This window comes from Cyrtonyx montezumae, unplaced genomic scaffold (assembly GCF_038088225.1).
Source record: "Cyrtonyx montezumae isolate F1298 unplaced genomic scaffold, pur_monq_1.0 scaffold_3, whole genome shotgun sequence".
NCBI classification, from domain to species: Eukaryota; Metazoa; Chordata; class Aves; order Galliformes; family Odontophoridae; genus Cyrtonyx; species Cyrtonyx montezumae.
Genome location: NW_027072034.1, coordinates 79,465,423 through 79,487,316, shown reverse-complemented (window position 1 = coordinate 79,487,316; position 21,894 = coordinate 79,465,423). Strand labels below are relative to the sequence as shown.

Here is a 21,894-nt window from a genome sequence, read left to right as displayed (position 1 = left end):
TCCTTCCAAGATGCTGATGATTTGCCCACCTCTATTCATCTTTTCTTTCCATGCAAAAAAAAAAAAAAAAAAAAAAAAAAAAAAAAAGCACCCTTCTATTCACAGTGACAGAAAAATCACCCATAGACAATTTCCTCTCAACTTCAATGGACAAAAAGTAGAGTATTCTTTGACTACTTCAACAGTTTAACCACAATAAACTCTCAGTTTGCTAGACATACATTTTAAACATAATTTATCATATAATAGCAAAAAATAGGATTTGGCCAGCTGTAGAACAGATGTTTGGTTTTTTTTGGTCAAATTACTGAAATTCATACATTTTCAAATACATTTTAAAGCAATAACTAGCTTACCACTCTTGGGAGAGAAAGAGGTAACTGAGAACTGAGTGGTACAAAGACTTTCACACCCACTTTTGCTCTTAAAAGTGACACGTAATAGTAAATCTTCTGGGTGAAGGCAATATACATTTAACTTTGCTGTTGCATTGGCTGTACGATAAGACTAGAAATAAAAAACTACAAATGAAACTTGTTTTTATTATTGAAAAGAACCTCAGAATAAAGTTACACAACACATTCTTTCTGTATCAATTTATCTCTGAAAAATCAAAATTCTTAATTTAATCAGCACTGACCACATGCAGACAGGATAGAAGTAAAATCCACCTGTAAACTACCCTCCTTGTGGGTAAAACTATTAATAGAGTCCCAGCTTCACAGATCCCTCTCTGCACAGCTTTATAATCCTCATCTCCAGTAGGTCAATCGTTTCTTTCTTTATCTAAGGAAAACAAAATGCAAAGAAAGCATCAAAAGTTACTGATAATGTTTTAGATAAATGTCATGATATTATTTATTTATTTAGGTTATCTTTCTATACAGCTAGAAATTAAAGAAGTTCCCACACAAGGCCTTTAGCTCTACAGTGCTACCATTTTCCTAGAATCATAGAATATCCTGAGTTGGAAGGTACCCACACTAGGATCACTGAGTCCAACTCCCACCTCCACATAGGACCACCCAAAATCCATACTCTGTCTGAGAGCACTGTCCAAAAACTCTCAGAATTTCAGCACCTGGGACTGTGCCCACTGCCCTGTGCATCCTGGTCCATGCCCACTGCCCTGTGGTGCAGGCCCTGTCCCTGACCCCCAGCTGCCTCTCCCCTGACACAGCTCCATGCTGTTCCCTCGGGCCCTGTCGCTGTCACACACAGCACAGCTCAGCGCTGCTCCTCCACTATCCTCGCAAGGGGCTGTAGGTCACCTTGAAGCCTCTCCTCTAACATTTGCTCTGCAGTCCTAAAGTGCAACTACAGCTCCTGCAGACCCATCTAACATAGCTGAAGTAATTGCACAGAGTTGATTAAACTTGCTCCAGCAGAAGATCCTCCTTGGGCTGCAAAATTTTTGTAGGGCTTCACTTATCAACCATTACCAATGAGTCCAAGGGTAGCAGTGCACTGTAGCAGCCACACATTGTGGCTGAGACACCTGAACAAAAGTGAGTATGAAGGTCAGGTGTAACTAAGCCACATGAGAAGTACTTTGGTTTATAACACGGATATGACTGTACCTTACTGCTTATCTAAAGACAAATGTAAACAATGGTAAAAACCGATGACATAACTGCAGCAGGAACAGAAGATTCTTTTATCACAGTAAACCTAGAATTTCCTTATAGCTCCACTCTTCCTGCTCATGAATAACTTAGTTCTGAACTTTTCCTCAGGCTTATAACCTTCTGTACACAAAAATCACAGAATTGTAGGGGTTGGAAGGGACCTCTAGAGATCATTGAGTCCAACCCCCTGCCAAAGCAGCTCCCTAGCCCAGGTTGCACAGGTAGGTGTCCAGGTGGGTCTGGAACGTCTCCAGAGAAGGAAACTCCACCACCTCACTGTGCAGCTGTGCCACTGCTCCGTCACTGCACTGTGAAGAAGTTCCCATGCAAATTTGTGTGGAACTTCCTATGCTTCAGTTTGTGAATGTTTCTCCTTGTCTCATCACCACACACTGCTGAGAAGAGTTCAGCCTCATCCCCTTGCCTCATGCTCCTTAGATATTTATAGATGCTAATATGTGTGATGTAAGAAAGTCTAACTAGTTTGTATTTCTTACAAACTTTGTTGCTTTAATAAAACCTGAAACTTGCTCAGCACTTACATTGTTTCTAGGAGGAAATAATAAATTGTTTAGCTAAATATTTGAAACATTATATTTGAATCTTACAAACAAGTAATTTGAGAATCGAGACAGGTCTGCATTGTCAGCAACCTTTATACAGAAAACTTCCAAAATGGAAAGTTTGTCCGATTTGAAATTAGAGTAGATTATTTGAGAGATTTGAAATTATACAATTTTTATTTAAACCTTTACATTTTACTATAACTCAAGCTCATAAAAACAGAGCCTGATAAACTCCTTCATTCCAGTTCTGGTTTCTTTGTGAGATTACCTCCTTCTCTCCACTGCTTTAGATGAATGCAATGAGGGACAGAAAAACAGAAGAAAAACAAACAAAACAAAACAAAAAACGAAAACAAAACAAAAGCAACAATCCAACAGTATTAATGAATGAGATGTAGAGGCAACTGAGAGAGCACTGGTCATCCATTCTGTGAAAACGAGGGGATACAGGTCTGTCATGTGAAAGGATTTATGTATTTCTTAACATACATATATTTCAGATTACACCACTCTGTATATTCTTCACTGAATATGAGATGAACACAGGAAGAGTAAGTAGTTTGCATCTTTAAAATGAAGCAATAGATCTTCCCATGAGTGGGCAAGAGGTACAAATTCTTCCAGCTGTTCTTGTATTCTGCATATTTCTATTTGTAGTTATACAAAAACTAGTAGTATAACTAGAAAAAAAATTAGCACTGCAACACCTTAAACATACAAAGTAGTCACTGAAAAAGCCAGGTTTGCAATGGAAATATGTCACTATGCCTTGTTTCCAATTCTAAGGGCACAATTTTGCCTCTACAACTAATTTAGGAAGAAGAAAAATAGTAAATCAGCCAATTCTCATGCTGGAGGCACTAAAAAAACAGGTATTCTCTGACAAAACATATGACAGTTATTAGCATGTACTGACAATTTTTGTAAAGATAAGAGAGTGTATATATATAAAAGATTATTTATATATAAAAAAGATTCTCAAGCATTTACCGCAAGAGGGAGCCTCCCTGCCTCAATAAGCAAAGCTGCTCTTTTCCCTGCTTCATTTCTGTGGTGCATTTTTTGCAGGATGCTTTATCCCAGATTATTAGAAAGCTGCATCTTTGTATGGAGGGGACTATAAAATACAGTACATTCAAAGACACAGGCAGGTGCAGAGAAGGAGTAATGACTGACAATTTCTTTCACTTGTGCAACATGTAAGGAAGTCTGCTCCCCCTGAAGAACATTTGTACCATCCTGTAAAAATGTGCAGTGAAATGGGAGCTTTCTAGCAAGGGCTACTAGAGGAATCCACCTCTTCCTGCTGGATAGATACCAGCTGATGGCCCACAGCATATGGTATGCATATCTTGTCATAGCAATTAATGTGCAAGTTGGATTACAGAACTAAAAAGCATGGGAAGCTATCTTAAAGTGATTCCATAAATGATGGATGGTTCTACATAGTTTGTAACCTATCTTTTTCTAAAAGGAAAAACAGAAAAGGAGAACTAACTGTACAGAGTTATTTTATTCTCAGAGACCAATAAATTCCACCCAAAGCCATATTTAGTTTTTGAGGAAACTTTTTTTTGCATGAAATCTTCTTTCTGAAAGAATTTCCCAGGAACAGGCAAAACAACTATTTAGCATGAACAGCAGAAATTCACAGCACAGCTGTATTAGTCACAGCTGTGACCTGCAACAACAACAGCAAAAGAAACCAACTTCCTCAAAATTCCTCAAGAGGTAATTTTGAGATCCAAGAGTACAGACTTGCAAGTAAAACACTGACTTGTGTTTGTGCACCTAGACTGGTAAGTCTGCTTTACAGAAATTAATCCTTACTGACTGAGGCACTAGAATCAAAAGCACTGAGTACACAGAATATTATATATACAGGTGCTCCTACAATACCTCAGGGATATCCATCATTCTCCTTAGTTTTTGATCTCTCCAGTTCCAATCCAGAATAATATATTTTGTGGAGTTCAAACATAGGCCATCTAAAAAAGACAACATAACATGCTTATCAAAATTATTTTTGTGTTATACATCTTTTTCTGACTGTTCCCAGGGAAACTAATCTTTGAACACTACATTTGTGTTTGGAAAACTAAAGTAGTGACACTGCAAACTCCCTTAACCACATAATCCTATGTCTTTTTGGAAGACAAACACAAAAGCAGAACAACTACTGTTGCCAGGCTTGTCAGGAACTAACATCCTGCCAGCACATAATTCCTCAAGTTTCCTCTTGACGAAACCACAAGAGTTAAATTTCCACAGCTTTTGAGCAGCTGGTAGTTACAAGAACCTTAGCCTGAAAAAATCTTATTATTGCGAATTGATGGTGTTTAGGCATTTGCAGGACCAAGTGCTATGTGAATGTGAGTCAGGTCAGTGGTGCTACTGAAGGATTCCCCTTATTCTTCAAACAAATTCTGGTGAAAGGAGAAAGTCCTTTTTGAACCTGCTCTCCAGAAGTTCCCCTATTTTTCCCTGGTCTTCTACATGATGTCCACAATTTTTCATGTCACTTTTTACTCCTCCCCATTCTTTAGTGACCTAGTGCTGCAAAAATAAGCTGTCAAAAAAGATTAGACTCCTTGCATCCTTGCCATATGCTGATACTACATGGTAATACTGATTGTGTTGAACAGTAACAATTTAATGTTGGTGAAGGACAGAAAAAGCAAAAAAAAATATCCTGTTCCTGTACCCTTTTGGAAGGAGCTGTAGAATTCAATTTGACAGATAGTCCCTAGAAACCATAGTTGGGGAAAGGTAGTGCTTAGAAAGAAGAATGGAAAGAATTGTCTTATCTTGTCATTTTTGTTTGTTTTAATTTGTGTACATAGCATCTACTGAGTAAGTAAACCTGGAAAGAGAAAAGGACATTTATAGATTTCATTTTATCATTCGCAAATCATAACTAGAATCAGGAAGCAGATCTCCTCCACCCCATACAAAAATTTATGCTGAGCTCAGAGTGACATATGATACAACAACTTCTGCCATTATTTCCTTCTGATTTACTTGCAGTGTTTGGTTTCCTGGAACTTTAAATCTTACACCATGGTTTTGCAATCATTTTCAAGGCAGCATAAATCAATATTCCTGCCAAAGGAGGAAGTCCCCCACCTTATCCTGCTCATTACCTGATTTTGTGTGCATGCTGGTTTTGTTTTAATTGGGATCAGTTCTAATTGGGATCAGGTCACTGAGCTGCCAAACATACCCTTATGCTAGAAAAAGATACAGGATGGGGGGAATAAGTGGGTACTGACTGAGGGGGAGGCACTACTTTGCCTTTCTCTTGTAACGTTGATTTATTTCAGCTTAAGTTGTTCATAAAACCAACTGTTATAATGTTGACCTCATTCTGACTGACATAGTAGAAGAGGAAAAGCAAAACTGCAGAGCTGAGTACCTAAATCCACGGACTCACACCAACCTAATCCCTCCAAAAGCAGTCTCACTTCCTGTGAGATCAAGTGTAGCATACCTGTAGATATAATCCTTCTTTTCTCCTACCTTGCTCCACCAGTGCTTTTATCCTCCCAGGAGTTCCAACTCCAATGTGGAACACACCTTTCTCCAACATATTCATCTGTTCTTTTATCTGATTTGAAGAAACACAAAAACCACAATTGTTTCAAATTTCTTCTCAAAGACCATTTTCCAGGCTGGAAATAAATACAAGATTACATAGTATCTCTTTCTAGACTATCATCAAGTAACAAATGCTATCGGTCTATCAATCTGTCAAACTGATCTGTCCGGGGAGAGCATAACAGTCAGCTGGGCATCACACTTCTCTAGAACATTTTCAGCTTTTAGTACCTGCAATTGCACCAACTACGTCTGTAAGTGAGAACAGTAGGTTTTCTTCAGTATTTAACCAAGTTCTCTGTAAATATTTGGAAAACTGACAAATTGGAGTTAGCTCAAAACTCCCTCAAGATGATGATGCTGGAAAAACGTGAAATAAAGCAAGTGACATTTGTGTTTGACAGTATTTATATCAAAGGCTAAATTTCCACTTGTTACTTCCCACATTTTGTGCTCTCCACCACGTATGTATACTGGCTAGCTAGACAATCTCACCAGCACATGCAAATGTTGGTGCTTCTACAAATGTGTGAGTCTTTGATTTAAACAGGCAAAATATCTTTGAATGAGCACCTCACAGTAACGTGAAGAATCTTTAACACATAGCAAATGCATAAATATTTATACTCTGCATAGGATTTTGACAGAATTACTGGAGATGGTATTTGGCCAGATTTCTCGAAGAATCAAAACCTATAGAAAGAAATGCTAACATGAAACATGCTAATGTTAAACATATTAAAAATGGGATGACACTAGTCAGTTGTCTAATTCTTCTATCACCTTTGCAGCCTTCTTACCTTTATATGCTTTGCAAACAACTTCAGAACTCTGCAGTCACCCCTAAATGCTGTCATTGACCTAGAAATAGAAAGAAAAAAAAAAAAAGAAAAAAAAGGAAATGCAAGTATCAGGGCTGAGATTAAGACCACACAGGAGGAAAACAAAACTAGCCAGGATTTCTCAACATACTTGAGACATGCAGCCTCCCCAGTGACCTATGCTAGTACTCCGAACACTATGTATGTTCTCCCTTTTCTTCTTGTGGCGATAAACAACTGGACAAATACAATAGCATGTATCAGTAGGGGGCAATATTGCTTAGACAGCTTCTCAGATAATGTTGAATAGTTACAGCCTGTGCTTTAACAGCCAACAGTTCAAAACTGACTAATCATCAAATTCTAACAAAAAAATGCTCACGTCCATGGAGGCAAAGGAAAGAGCTGTGTATGGATGAATGTACATTATACAAAATTTTCCTGCAGCATGGTTGCTGGGAAAACCTAGTCTGATACATTTTCCTGCTCATATTGTCCTAATTCATTTGTCTGAAAACCTGACTTATTTTTTTGACACTTCTGAGTACACACTAAGAACTCCATGTTCTGTATTAGTCAAGCAGGGGACTATACAGTCAGTACTTATGGAATGTCATTTAAGACACTTTCTCTGCATGCTTTCTGTGGTGAGCTAAATTCTCAAACTTCTCTTGTACAAGGCTAAAAGTTTATAAACAAGTATACAGACAAACCACTCAGATGGTAATATCTCCATACAGGAGCTACACACTACAGGCCCATCTGCGATGTCTGTGCTTTTAAATGTGGCATAAACTTCCCAACTCTTGTTTACATGCTGTACAAAAAGATAATTTTAGGAAGCAGGGTCAAGACACAGTTGACAACCATAACATCTCCAAGGTTAATTCATGAAGTCTTTTGGAATGACACAGGGGAGAGGAGAGAGGAAAAAGGAAGACAACTTTTTTACCAGCCTGAGACAGTTGAGAACACGGACACATACACAGGCACTCAGGTCAGACAAATGCAATGTCATTTGAGGCTGTGCAATGCTTTGTTTCATCGCTTTTGCTGCTATCAGCACCACGACACTACAGTCATGACTTCTACTATTAGGGGTTTACTTTGCTCCCATGTAAAACACATTGTGTGTTCCCCCCAAACTGGTTTCACTTTGATTCTGTTTTTCAACAGAAATAGTGCTTCCGTGCAACTGAACTACTGTTACTTTAGTCTAAAACCAACCACTGCACTCCCACAGTTTAAAGCAGCAAGGGATATTGCATCAGTTTCAGACAGTAAATTTGTTGGCTAGCAGAGGACAGTGTCCCAGTTTTGCCTTTATGTCTGTGGTTCCAAGACAAAACCTCTGACTGACAGCCAACCTCAGCATAACGTTTGCTATCAACATACTTTATGAGTTCCAAGGAACGAAGGGCAGAACTGCAGATAACCAGCATCACCACTGACTTCTTCTCCTTGTGGTTTTTACGGAATCTTGCCCACTTAGGACAGACTGCAACAAAAAAGCCCACATACACACTCAGAGAAAGTACTACTTATATACATGCCACAATGCTAAATTACAAGAGTACATGATGAATGGTAGCCAGCAATAAGAACACACATGCTGACTCCTATGAGGTCTGGATCTCTGGCAACACTTTTACTTTTAGTCATGGCTGAGAAACTGGAAAATAAAATGCCCAAAATAAAATAAAATACAGATATATTATAACACTGAACAAATTAGATAGCATTAATATGTTTGGTAAGGTGAGGTATCATCTGTTACATACAGTAGTTTGTATCAGGTAAAACCAACTGAAATATTTTCCAGACAAGGAGTTCTATACAAACAGGTAAAAGAGAACAAAAATACTCTTAGTTCATGTTAGGAGGCAGTTGCAAAACTATTACTGTACATATTTACTCATGAAGTCACAACAAACAACTTATGAAAAATAATCCCAAGCAGTCTGAAGAAGTTCTAAAATGTTTAGGTCCAGAAGAAGAGTTATTTTGTAAAAACAAAAGAAAACAAAAAAACCACCTCTCACAAAACAAGCAAACAAACAAATGAAAAAAACCCAAAACTTAACCACCCTGGAAATAATTCATGTTTCATAATTAAAAATATTTGAGGGAGCAGATAAAAGCTGTAATATTATCACATAAATAATGTTTTTCATACAACTTTCATCTCATCCAGACCAACATTTTAACTTACTTTCCTTCAGGTATGAAGAAAAACTGTGGGTGAGATCATTGGCTGGCAAAAAGCAAGCATCTGAAAACAAAAAACACAAAATATTTTTGTTGAGGTATTTTTAACACAAAAAAAAAAGAGAAAAAAAGAACTTAAATGTTTGCAGCACAGCCATTAGTTACATTGATGAAATCACGTGTGTTAAAATCCATCATCAGTAAATTACCTTTTGTGAAAAAAGACTCAAGAACACCTCATTTAACCGAGGCTTTAAATTGTGAAAGTCAATGAGAGTAACATCTCACCACTCATTCCTCCATTTTATTCTACTGTGAAACTCTGAATATAGGGCTGCCCAAGGGTTATCACATGCTTTATAACAAATTTCCATATATTCTTACCACAATCAAGCAAAGGTTTCAGCCAAACGCACAACTGCAAGAACCTACCAACAAATGAGATTCTGGTCACTCATCCATCAGTGAGCTGGCTTTACTTTCTGGCCTTGCATATTACATCAATTTACCTATGGATACTAGGTGCAACAGTAGCATTTTGACACCTATTTTCATTTCCCATTGACTATCTTTTACCTATGTTATTAGGCAGTAAATCTGAAAAGGACGGGGGAAGACATCCTACTTGCCTTTAAGGTCTGTTACAGAGGCAAGGAAGAAAGACAATGTCCTAAGGAAGTAAGAAAAGTCCTTTTCTATATGGAAAAAGTAAGTTCTTAAAATGTTGATTCAAATTAGATGCCATGAAAATTTGCCATAGTTGTTAATTGTCTGTCACCCAATGGAACAACACTCTTCCTCACAGCATTAACAACTCTGTCTTCAGGGACCCACGTATTTGCTGCCATTTTGCATGAAGCACTGCACCTCAGGATGCCTCTCTCTGAAATGAGATGTTAGCTGATCTATTTAAACTACATGAAAGATTTTTCCCTACACATGCTATTTATGTTCATGTGGATGGCACATTGCGTTAATGCTGGCTTTGTCAGCCTATGGTTTCTACCAGAACAGACAGTGTGACAAATTCGGCTTGTAGCTGGAGCCTGGCAAAAGTCCTGCCTGTACAGTTTCTAGAGAATAGCCCCCCTCCATCACTGTATCTTTTGTTTAATAGGTGTTGTCTTCCCAAAAACTTATATTTTGCACCAGTCCTTTCTATTAAAACCAGAGATTGACATATACTGGGACCAGTATATGTCTCCAGAGGAAGCATCAACAGCTGATTTAATTTTTAAATTATGTTCAGAAGATGCTCATGATGCTGGTGGGGAAGGGCAGAGACTGGTAAAGTACCATAAACATTTGGTGGTAAGAGAACTGTAATCATCCACCACAGTCCTTTTCCCCAGTGGGCAAAACACCTTAGCTGTAGATTTGCTGTTCTGAATACACTCAGTCTCATTACTGACTGAACAATTCAGAAGGTGTTTTCTAAAGCATATGATCTTCAGTTACTGACTTTTCACCAACACTCCAGCCAAACTGAGTATTAACAACTTTAAGTAAGTTTCAGAAAGGGGAAAAAACTCCATATAGCTTCAGCTTGTAGCAAGAGATCATACTGACTGCAAACCTGACCTTCTGCACTGTGTCAGTTAACAAGAACATACAACTCTAAGCAGTCGTGTATTTGCTCAGTGCTTTGACATGAATGACTTGATAGCTGTAGAAGATTAGTGAACTCCTTGGCTTCTCATCCTCCAACTCCTAGCACAAAAAGAAAGATTCAAAATCCCCATCCAACCCAAGAGCCACATGGAAATAGATCACTTCACTAACCTAAACACCTCTTCCAATAAGAAAGAAACCAAAGCAATTTATTATTTGCTAAATCTCTACATGCTCAGAAATATTTAACATAAGCTTTTCAAAGCAATCTATATGGGCATTTTCCAGGTTGTCTTGATTCTATAAGAAAGATGAACCTGGCCCGAAGAAATAAGGAACAGTCACCCTAAACTCATGCATATGAAAGAGAAGCATATTTATTTACAAAGCCAAGTTTAAACAGTAAAAGAGAGATAGCACTGCTGGGCTAGAAGGGTGCTAGTTTAGGGACAGGTCACCTACAGTTCAAGTAGTATTAATATATGCAGATTTGTTACCAGACAGTTTGTTCTTTATATGCACTCTCAACAAATAATGGAACGGTGCCTAGAAAATGGCAATGCCTCTTCATCTCTAGAGTAAGAGGCAGAGAACGTTGCCTTAATCTCTAACTCAATCTCAAGCTGATAGATGGAAGCTACCCCTGCTCTCTCCTGCTTTGCCTTTTCTATCATTGGCTTTGAATTGGAGATAGAATAAAGGAAAACAAGAGTCTTTGGCATGGTTAAAACTTGTTCATTTCAAACTTGGACTAAAACTACCATCTCTTTTCATGCCACTCCCTGAAAATGCATTGTGTTCAATATTTCATAACCATGCCAGAATCACGTTTTGTTACTTCTTTGTCTACTCCTCTCAGTCTTCCTATTACACATCTGGGTAGATGAGGATAATCCCAGAAATGAAATGCATTTTCACTGTGTTTCTCAACCAGCATCATAGAACATACTAATTATGAATCACGTAATTGCTATTGGAAAAGCAAGCTCCTAAAATTAATACTTAAAAATAAACAGATACATTCCTTACATGTTGTTTTTTCATTGTTCATATCCAATACGTGAAGAAATCCTCATGTTTGTTTCAAAGAAATTAACATCCCTACTTAGCAGTAAAGTAATAAACTGTATAACCAAATATTTCAATAAGAGATTACAACTCACAAGGCCTGTGACAAAAGTTTCCCTTTTTCTACAGAAAAAGAACTCATCAGCGCCACAAAAAAAACTCATTATATATGTATTTAATATAGGTCAAGTTACCTGGCAGTTTTAATTCCTCTATTTCAATCACCGAACGTTTTGTACCAAAATGTTGACTAAGCAGATTCTGTAGATCCTCAGGGACACCAGGTTTTGGAGGAGATTTTTCCAGAATATCAGAAATTTTCTTCTAAAAAGTAAGTAATGGCATATTATTTCTATCATATTTGCTCTCAGGATACATAACAACATTGCAAGTAAATGTTCTTCCACACCTTTTAATTTGCATTAAGAAAAGCTTGATTAGAAAAATGTCTTCAAACAGGACAAGATTCCCATTGCCTGTAGTGGTAATGAAGACTTCAGGATCAAGCTCTGATACTTTGACAAAATGGTCTGTGATTCTGGTGACAGGAAGTCTTGTTCACTCACCTAAAATGCTGCTGTAACTAAAACAACTGAAAAGCACTTTTGTGGGTTTTGTTGTTGCAGTAGTTTGAAAATTGAGTTCTCTCATCACTTGTTTCAATTTATTGTTCTTAAAGCATTAAATACAGGAATCAAATTATTCTGTAAGACAGCTATATTTTAAGTTAAACAGGGGAACTATCCATCTCTTTGGGAAGATGGTTAGCTAGATTCACAATACATTATCATACAACATCTGATAAAAATGAGTTTAAAGCTCACCAAATCAGAAGTCAAGCAGAAAGAGTTCAGCAGCTGTTTTGCCCTTCCAAAACACTTAATTTTTCAAACCTAATATTTTTTGAGCTTGGAGAAGAGTTCATAATGATTGTGTTTTACGCCCTAGGAATGTTAGCACAAAATGGGTTTGAATTTTCACTGAAAAGAAACTGTTATCGTATTTTTCACATAATTAAATGGATTATAGAAGGAGAACAGACCAGGATTCCTATTATCTGAATGATCTGCCATCACTTAAGAATACAAAAGATTTTCAATGATAGAGGCATTCTGGAGAGAATGGATCTGCAGCTTTTCTAATTTTCACTGAGAAATAAGTCATTTGTGAAAGGGCAGCTTGAGGTTTCTCAGCTGCACAAGCTAAACAGAATTTGCCATCATAAAGATGTGTGGCAGCATAAGCGAAGAGCAGGACAGCATGGTTACAACAGGGCAATAAGGTATGAGTCTGTGAGGAAAAGTGATCCTGTAGAGAGACAAAGTGGGTCTGGAACCACTTTCTGCAACTGCAGAGGGGTGGCGGGTAACTGCAGTGCTTATATGCTCCTCTTGGTCTACCTTTGGCATGGCCCAAAGCCCTCTGAAGTCACTGGAAGACTCTCCAGTGGACTTGCAGCTGGTTGGCTTCTGTAGGACCGGGATCTGCAGCACTCCTTCCCAAGCTTCAGCACCATCTGACACAGTCATATTTTTCTGCCTTGCAACAATTGGCTTTCTCAAGCATGGCCATGAGACACCTACAGAACACGCAGCTTTCACACAAGGTCCACAAATGAACTCCTCCTTTTTTATTCCTAGCAAATATAAAAGGCAGGGCCCTAAGGAGAAATGCTCTTCTCCAGCTCCTTCAGTGACCTGCATTTGGGGATCAACAGTTTAGCAGACAATAACACAAAAAGCGTTGGGCACATTTCACTTGATAACTCAGTGTAAGCTAGCATTTCTCAGGACCATTATGTCATTCACTGGGCCACTTGATTCCTTCAAGAAAATTATGACACTCTTGAGAGAAGAAGCCTGATACTAATGAGAAAGTCCGTAAGAGTAAGGACACCTGAACAAACTCTCTTCCTTTGAGGAGTGCTATGGGGAAATGATCCTAACGCAGGAAGTTTCACTATTTTTATTCCAATTTGTTCCAGATGCTTAAAAGCAAAGGTGTTTTTTATGTTTTTTTGTTGTTGTTGTTGTTTCCACCCCTGCCCCCTACTTGGTGAGAGGAGTTTGCTTGGAAACAATGGATCAATCTGATAAATACTTCCTGACGCATTTGCTAACAGGTTGTGTACATCATTTAAGATGCCTAGCCTCAATGAAAATAAAGGTGTAACCAAATGCTTATGCTTGTTGTTTGCCTAGGAACACGATATTTTTCTTAGGGTTGGTTCAACGCTCCTGGCTGTGGGATATTTTCATCTGGCAGAAGCGGATCAAACTCCATGGCCACTTCTGCCAGAGCTGCTTTTAAAGCAAATTTGACTCTATCCATTCACTAGCTGATTAAGATGCCTGACATAACATAAAAAAAGCCACCTCTGCTTCATAAGGGAGCCAAGTACTTATACATACTGTCCCAAAAGACAATTATCTTGCTTAGTGCAGTATTATTTCCATCTAGACAGCAGACTGTGTTTGTTGTTGAGCGAGGATGGAGCGTGGCCAGACAGTCAGTCCAGAGTATTTATTTATATACTTATGCCAGGAGAAGAGGGAACAAGGACAGGTCTTGGTGAAAAGCATGTTGGAGCCCATTCACACAGCCGAAAAGGCAGATTCTGCACAAAGTGAATTGCAATCCTTCTTTGATAGTTTCATTCTCCTTATGAGTGACACATGCAAGCTGGGTGTAAATAATGCACAGTGCTTGAGAGGAGCATGGGCACCATGCTGAAGTTCAATTAATGAACTGATAATTTGAGTGAAGTCAGAAGAGTAGGATTTTCTATTCTTCTTTAAGAAAGGCTGCAACACTATGTAGCTCCACGCAGTAGCAAGGTTGCCCCACTTTGGAGTCTTACAACAGCAGGCATACCCACTGCCCAGTTCCCAGGTACACACCAGGGCATTCGTACCTTCTTTCGTTTCTTTACTTTTAGAGTGCTCTCCGGTGTTTCTTCAGGCTGACTTAGAAAACACTCTGTAGGCTGCAAAACACATATTAAAAAGAAGTGAAAGATTCAGTATTAGATATCCGATCACCTGAGGAAAAAAAGCATCACCACAGGAAGGCAAGAGAAAATACAGGAAATACAATTTGAGGCAAGGGGGAAAAAAATAACAAAAAACACAAAACCAAACCTCCCTACCTGCAGAAAGGGTCTATTTCTTATAGTGCCCTACATCTGGAGCAATTCTGGAATTGAGATTTATGTTGTTGCAGCCAGAAGAATAAAAGAAGAGAATGCTGAAACACACAGTCACACTTCCAGAAAACGGTGAAAAGCAGGTTTTGATAAATTAAAAAAAAGAAAAAAAAAAAAAAGGAAAACGTGAAGAAAACTTTTCAACAATGATATACTTTTAATCACTATTATTGTGCATGATCATTTTCCTAAATTTTGCCAAAAACACTTTAAAACAACCAGCCTAATGCAAACATCCAGATGGTGCAAGATACCATGGAACTGAGTGATAATAAATGGAAAATATCAATGCCCCGAATTTCCTTTAACATTTGTAATGCAAAATTTAGGGAAACGTGTTTCAAATTTGTTCTGCTCCATTCACTCTTTACCTCCTCATAGTAGGCAGGGTCAAATATGCATAAGAAAAATACATGTTGCATTTCAGAATAATCTTCATCCAACACATGTTGCAATTACTAACCCACTTTTGTGCCTGAGGAGGCAGACTGAAGTGATCCATTTGTAAGAGTCCCTGCTCATATAAGCCAAGGTTAGGATTTGTCTGGAAGAACAAACCAGATAGCAATTCTCTTCTCTTTTTTCCTTCTGAGGGATGTCCGCATTCTGGAAACACAAATGAGTCTGTATACAAAAGCTTCATAACTTAATAGGTGACTTGGCAAAGTGCAAGGGGAAAATGAGCTTCAAGAAAGAAATCCCTGATAGAATACACTCAGCTGGAAAGATCTGCTCCTGTAAGAAACAGTGTAGAAGTCTCATCACAAGGAACATTAAAAATTCAGGGAACAGCAGTGCTCCCTGGGGTGGGCCTGGAGGAAGAGAATGAACAGGAAAGAGAGTCTGGTCAAGAGCCAGAGAAGCTGCTCATTCATTCCCTTTTTAGGGCACCTTCAGCAAGGCCAGAAAAAAACAGAGGCTCAGAACAGCTGAGCCCCTCTGAGTGCTTCCTGCACTGCTGCCCCAGCAGGAGGGCCCTTCATGATCACTTGTCCTACATGAGCCTGGCCATCATGTCTGTGCCTTTCCATACCCCCTTTCCTATCTTCCCCGCTTCCTGTGATAATTCAGATACAGCACACAGGGAACCATCATGCTTCTCACGAACAAATGACCTATTGATTGCTCCTGTTTTCTGTGCCTTGTGATACAGTCACTGCACTTGCTAAAGCAGTAGTAATGTACAGAAGTGGCTCTGAAACTGTCTGAGACTTGAAATGGTAATGAGGAACCACCACAGCAGATGCAGCTGGGGATTGAACAGAGCCAGCAAAGCACTCGACAGCTAGGGCTGGAATATAAAACAGCCTGGATCAATGAGAACTTGTGACAGGGACCATATCTTGCTTTAACAAGTAAAGATTTGTCCCTGTGGTTTTGTCAGGAGTAGTCAGATATTATTTTTCACTAAAAATCAAAGAACTGACCGCAAGCACAAACTCACTTCATTTAGGAAAAGCGTTCCAGGGTTAACATAAGTTTTGTGTTTTATTTATATATAAATTTAAAAATTAGCATTCTCAGACATGGAGACTGAAACAACTACCTTCCGCCTTCAGTTCCTGATCTACCCTTACATATTCCAGCTGTCCACAGACACTTGAAGACCACTTGCCAGGTGTTATTATCATAAATTCCATGTTTGACATATTAGATTTTATGCAGAGAACAAGCTTTTGGATTGATTAAGTCATGAGATACTACCAAGAAATCAAAAAGCTAAAAAAGGGCCAACCTGAAACTCTTCCCATAGAATAGTTCCTTATCCTAGATAACATAATCACTATTTATGACCCTTTCAGTATAAAGAAAAAAGCCTTGTTCACTTTGAGCCCATTTCTCCCTTCATGCACTCTGTGAACTATTTTATATAAATCTCCAAAACACCAGGTGCAGTCCCAACCAGTATACGAATAAAGAAAGAACAAAAGTAACAGAGCTGGAAAATAATCTCTAAGAGAAACGAAATTTTCTCACCTTTCATTCAAATGCTTAAAAGTATCATTGAATGCCATGGCTCCTTCTCTGAAGGCAGCATATAGCCCTCTCTTTCAACTGCAAATAAAGGACACAGCAGTCTTGCAGGGAAAGCCTTGTTTCCTCAAAAAATCATGTTAGGATTCAAAAATCCCTTCTTTAGGGCAGCATATACAGGTATTTAGGCATGGCATGCTGTTATGAGTCCTATTCAGACATTAAAAATAATGCCATAAGAGAAAAATAATCTTCATGGTGGTGAATGGCTGTAAATCTACATGTCTTTGATGATTTGCAGTCTAAAATATATTTAGGTATGTGACCTAACTGAACTTCTGACCCTTAACCAAATATTAGTTGCCTACCTACTCACATAATAGTTGTTTGTGTGACACTCCTAGGAAAAAGTCATTTACATGTTTTTCTTATGCAAGACACAACACAGACAACCTGCTGTTTTTTGACATGGCTCCCCTGTGCTTTTTGTTTTTATACTATTTTATATGGAAGTTCTTAAAATGCAGAAAACAGGAAATTTATGCTGAGACCACTGATTTATGAACTAAAATGTCATAAATTCCTTGTTTGTTAATCACAGACAGAACATAAAATATTTCCTGTATTATATTTCTAACACAACCTTTTTTCTTTACATATTGCCAAGTTACTGGAAATTCAAATGTAAAGTGAAAACATTCTTGTGTGTGTGTGAAAGTTTACATTCTAGGTCAGCCATGTACTCTGACTTTTGGAGTTTGTGACAAAGTAAACACATCAATGCTCCATTCAGATTGGAGACAAATTATTCATCTCATTGCAACTCTGTGGACAGCCTGCAGACTGGAAACATAAATGTTCATAATTCTGTTTCGTTGTCTCCTGACTGGCTTTAACACGCCAAGACCACAGCAGAATAGCTTCCAGCCTGTGAGTAAGGCAGGAATAAGCGAGTAGAATAGACTGACTGTTACATGCACCAGAACTACAAAACTACTAGCTTTCTTCAGACCAAACTTTGCTAAAAGGTATGCAACAACACATGCAATTGAGTTCACACAAACCATTGCCTCCAGGAGTTAAATTGTTAAACAACAACTTAACCATATTCCAAAATACAGACTCATGTTCTTTTTATTACCAAAAGAGTTGTGGCAGGGGGCCTACTGCAGCTGAGCAGTCCTAATCCTCCCCAGCAGGGTAATCTGTGTCAGAAATCTTTTCTAATGTTCTCAGAATATGGGCAAAGCAACTCCTCCAAAAAAAAAACAAAGTCATCTTAACTTGGTTCTAAACAGGTAAGTGAATGTAGTGGTGATAAAAAAACTGCTCCGCAAGAATCCTCACTGAGTTGAATTCCTTGCATTTGATGTTCAGGTAGGGCACGCACAAAGGCAATATAGCTTTCTCCTATGTAACTTAGTTTTCTCCTTCCTAATCAAAATGGGGAAACCAGTTGAGACATTTGACTCACTTCACCTTTGGTTTCCTTGGAAAGACACCAGGAGCATGCTAAGTACTACTGTATTGCTTACACTTCTCTGTTACTAAAAAAAGAACACCTTTACAAAGGATTTTCACTTGAGCTATTGGCTAGGCATCATACAGTGAATTTACTACTGACCTAAGGTCTAAATTAATATCCATACCCTCAATGAGAGATAGTAACCAATGTCACTTTAGCAACTTGACAGTCATTAAGTCTATTCTCCTGCATGATGTAAAAGAGGCAGAAGAAATTAACTTTCAAACAAGAGACTCCTTAAAATCAGCTGAGGTCTAGATTACTCTTTCTGTAGTTAGCAATGCTAACTACAGGTCTTACTGACATTTCCTGGGAATACTCTACGTAACACTGAACAACATTAAAGAAAAAGCTTTCAGGACTTTCTGTGATCGGAGAAGGGGAAAAGTAAGGGAGAAGGACATGGCAGTGCCACTCAGGCATTTATTGCTAGGCAGTTACTTTGTTGGAGACAAGCGTGGCATTCTGGATGCCATCTCCAGGCAAGTGGAAAATAAAAAGGTTATCAGGCATAGTCAGCATGGGTTCACCAGGGGGAGGTCATGCTCGACCAACCTGGTAGCCTTCTACGATGCCATCACTGGCTGGGTGGATGGGAAAAGAGCAGTGGATGCAGCCTGCCTTGATTTCAGCAAGGCACTTGACACTGTCTTCCACAACATCCTTATAACAAATCTGAGGAAGTGTGGAATAGATGAGTGGATGTTGAGGTGTGTTGAGGACAGGCTGACAGGCAGCAGCCAGAGGTTTGTGATTTGGCACAGAGTCCAGTTGGAGGCCAGTGTTTAGAAGTGTTCCTCAGGGGTTGGTGCCAGTCTTTTTCAACATCTTCATAAGTATCCTTGATGAGAGGATAGTGTCCACCCTCAGCAAATCTGCAGATGATACAAAGCTGGAAGGAATGTCTAAGATATCAGAAGGCTGTGCTGCCCCTTCAACAAGACCTAGACAGGCTGGAGAGTTGGGCAGAGAGGAACCGGATGAGGTTTAACAAGAGCAAGTATAGAGTCTTGCACCTGGGAAGGAATAACTGCACGCACTGGTACAGGCTGGGGGATAACCTGCTAGAGAGGAGTGGCCAAGAAGGCCAATGAGATCCTGGGGTGTATTAAAAAGAGTGTGGCCAGCAAGTCGAGGGAGGTGATCCTCCCCCTCTACTCTGCACTGGTGGGGCCTCACCTGGAGTACCGTACCCAGCTCTGGGCTCCCCAGTACAAAAAAGACAGGGACCTCTTGTAAAGTGTCCAGCAGAGGGCCACAAAGACAATAAAGGGCCCAAAGCACCTCTCTTAGGAGGAAAGGCTGAAAGACCTGGATCTGTTCAGCTCTCTGTTCAGAGGGCATGTCATCCATGTCTATAAATACCTAAGGTGCGGGAGACAAAAGGACAAGGCCAGACTCTTTTCAGTGGTGTGTGGTGACAGGACAAGGGGAAAACGGCCACAAACTGAAGCATAGGAAGTTCCACACAAATGTGCATGGGAACTTCTTCCCAGTGCAGTGACGGAGCAGTGGCACAGGCTGCACAGAGAGGTGGTGGAGTCTCCTTCTCTGGAGACGTTCCAGACCCACCTGGACACCTACCTGTGCAACCTGGGCTAGGGAGCTGCTTTGGCAGGGGGTTGGACTCCATGATCTCTAGAGGTCCCATCCAACCCCTACAGTCTGTGATTCTGTGATCAAACAAGAGCTATTATTGAAATGGACTGGAGGCAACTTCCAAATACTGCAAAAATAATTAAAAATAGGATTTTTATATTTATTATATGATTAGACAAGGCAAAAAGTGAAGAAAATAACCCCTTCATAGTGAAGCAATGGGGATTACATTTCACTATGTGGTAACATCTCTATGCTCTACACAACTTCTAAACTTACATACCTGCTTTCTTTTCTTTGTCACAGCAGATTTGGAATCTGGATCTTGATATGTTGCTGACTCGTCACTAGGTTTCTCAATTGCTTCATCATCTAAAGCATCTGAGGAGAAAAAAAAATAGTGCAGCTTTCATTTCTGTTTTTCATTTATCTTCTATTTTTGCATTCAAAAAGAGGAGTAAGATCTTCAACTGCAATCTCATCAAAATCGTATAACCTCAAAGTTAGCAATAAGTTCTAAAATGATAAACATTTCCATTACAGCTGTAAACTAGTTTTGAAATGTATTTTAGGAGAAGTCCTAGTTCTTGCTTTTCAAAATGCTTGATCATGCAAGAGATATTTCTGTATCTTTCTGGCATGCTACACAGTCAGTGCCATCTGCAGTATCACCGGTAGAAATGTCCAATCTATCCATAAACCCCTGTGAAATAAGCTAAACAGTGAACACTGAATGGTTTCTGGTGAGCTCCAACACCTCAAACTGCATGACATCACTCTGTGTTATTTCTGAACAAATTAAATATGATCCCTAGCACTGTAGTCATACAGTTACAGATCTATCACAATAAATTGTTAGACAACAGAACGAGCAACAGTTCTACTACAAAAGGCAAATGGCTCTGTGGACTGTAGGATCACTGAGAAGAATACATAATTCCCATTAAATTTGCTGATACTCCTTTTAGGAGTTAAGTCATCTCCTTCTGCAAAGAATGTCTTGCAGATGGAAGAAGAAAAAAATGACCAATGCATACACATGCTCACAAATCACAAAGAAAACACCCCAACCTCCATCTACAAGTCCAGAAAGCCTCACTGACGCTATCTGTAAGAGGAAGAATTCTAAGATTTGCATAATCTCCTACCATATAAGAATATATATGAACATTTTCTGTAAGTGTATTTTTAGGTAAAGGCACTGTTCACAGTTTAAGCAAAATGTGAGAAATGCTTGTTTTGAAAGAAAGCTATTTAAATTAAAATGTTCCCCCTCATTCTCTTATTCATCTGTTTTATCTAAGAGTACTTTGGGGAAGAAAACTCTATACACACGGACAAGTCTTCTATTTAACTGAGTAATTAGAAATCCTGTATCTGGAATACTTTAGAATTTTCCTCCCAAGATTTAGTGATTGTTCAAACTTCCCACATACTGAAGCTGGAAGCTGCCAGTTCAAAGATAAGGTTATTTATTTTAGACAGAAACAGTAAAGTTCCATAAGCATCCAAGTATGGAAAATCTGACTACTGATTATTACAAAATGTTTATGCAATCATTAGCAGTAAGCTGAATAAAGAGAAGGCCAGAGGACATGAGTGACATAAAATCAACTATGGCCATGGCTTCTAAAATCCAGTGGTAACAAACTCTGCACCATTCTGACTAGAAAATACTGTCTTGTGATTTCCATTCCTTATCACACTTTGAAAAGCCTGATTCACAGTCAGCATGCTAAAATGGAGTTATGACAGCTTTTAAGAATTTTTAAAAGTTTGAGAACTTGAAGCTAGCAATCAGAGAAAGTCAGTGAATATTTTAGCAGGTCGGATGTCATTTATCATGAGATCTCATTTGATTAGATTAGATTCCTGGCAAACTACAATAGGTTTAGAAAGAGTAGCATCAGAGAAAGAAAACTGTGAACAGACTATGACCACAACATACGAGATCCTGTGTGAGGCAAGTTGCTGGTGGCAGAGCAATAGCACAGGTGTCCCTCATTTTAGTCCCTGCCACAGGTTAGCTATAACATCAAGGTGTCCCCTAAGTAGTTGCTAAGACCTGAGCTCTGAGAGAAGGAACAGAGTC

At 38.9% G+C, this 21,894-nt stretch overlaps 1 protein-coding gene across 3 annotated transcripts in view; it reads right to left on the bottom strand.

Moving 5' to 3' along the window:
• Positions 1-522: 522 nt before the first annotated feature.
• CMSS1 (cms1 ribosomal small subunit homolog) overlaps positions 523-21,894 on the bottom strand; it is a 223,032-nt gene continuing 201,660 nt past the window's right edge. For all 3 annotated transcript variants that reach the window (XM_065742051.1, XM_065742052.1, XM_065742050.1), the window contains exons 2-10: positions 20,086-20,174; positions 14,414-14,485; positions 11,694-11,823; positions 8,825-8,884; positions 8,008-8,110; positions 6,592-6,652; positions 5,714-5,801; positions 4,094-4,182; positions 523-786 (exon numbers count right to left, since the gene is read on the bottom strand). In XM_065742051.1, coding sequence (XP_065598123.1) covers positions 703-786; positions 4,094-4,182; positions 5,714-5,801; positions 6,592-6,652; positions 8,008-8,110; positions 8,825-8,884; positions 11,694-11,823; positions 14,414-14,485; positions 20,086-20,174 — 776 coding nt within the window. In that variant the 3' untranslated portion in view covers positions 523-702. The remainder of the gene's footprint in view (positions 787-4,093; positions 4,183-5,713; positions 5,802-6,591; positions 6,653-8,007; positions 8,111-8,824; positions 8,885-11,693; positions 11,824-14,413; positions 14,486-20,085; positions 20,175-21,894) is intronic.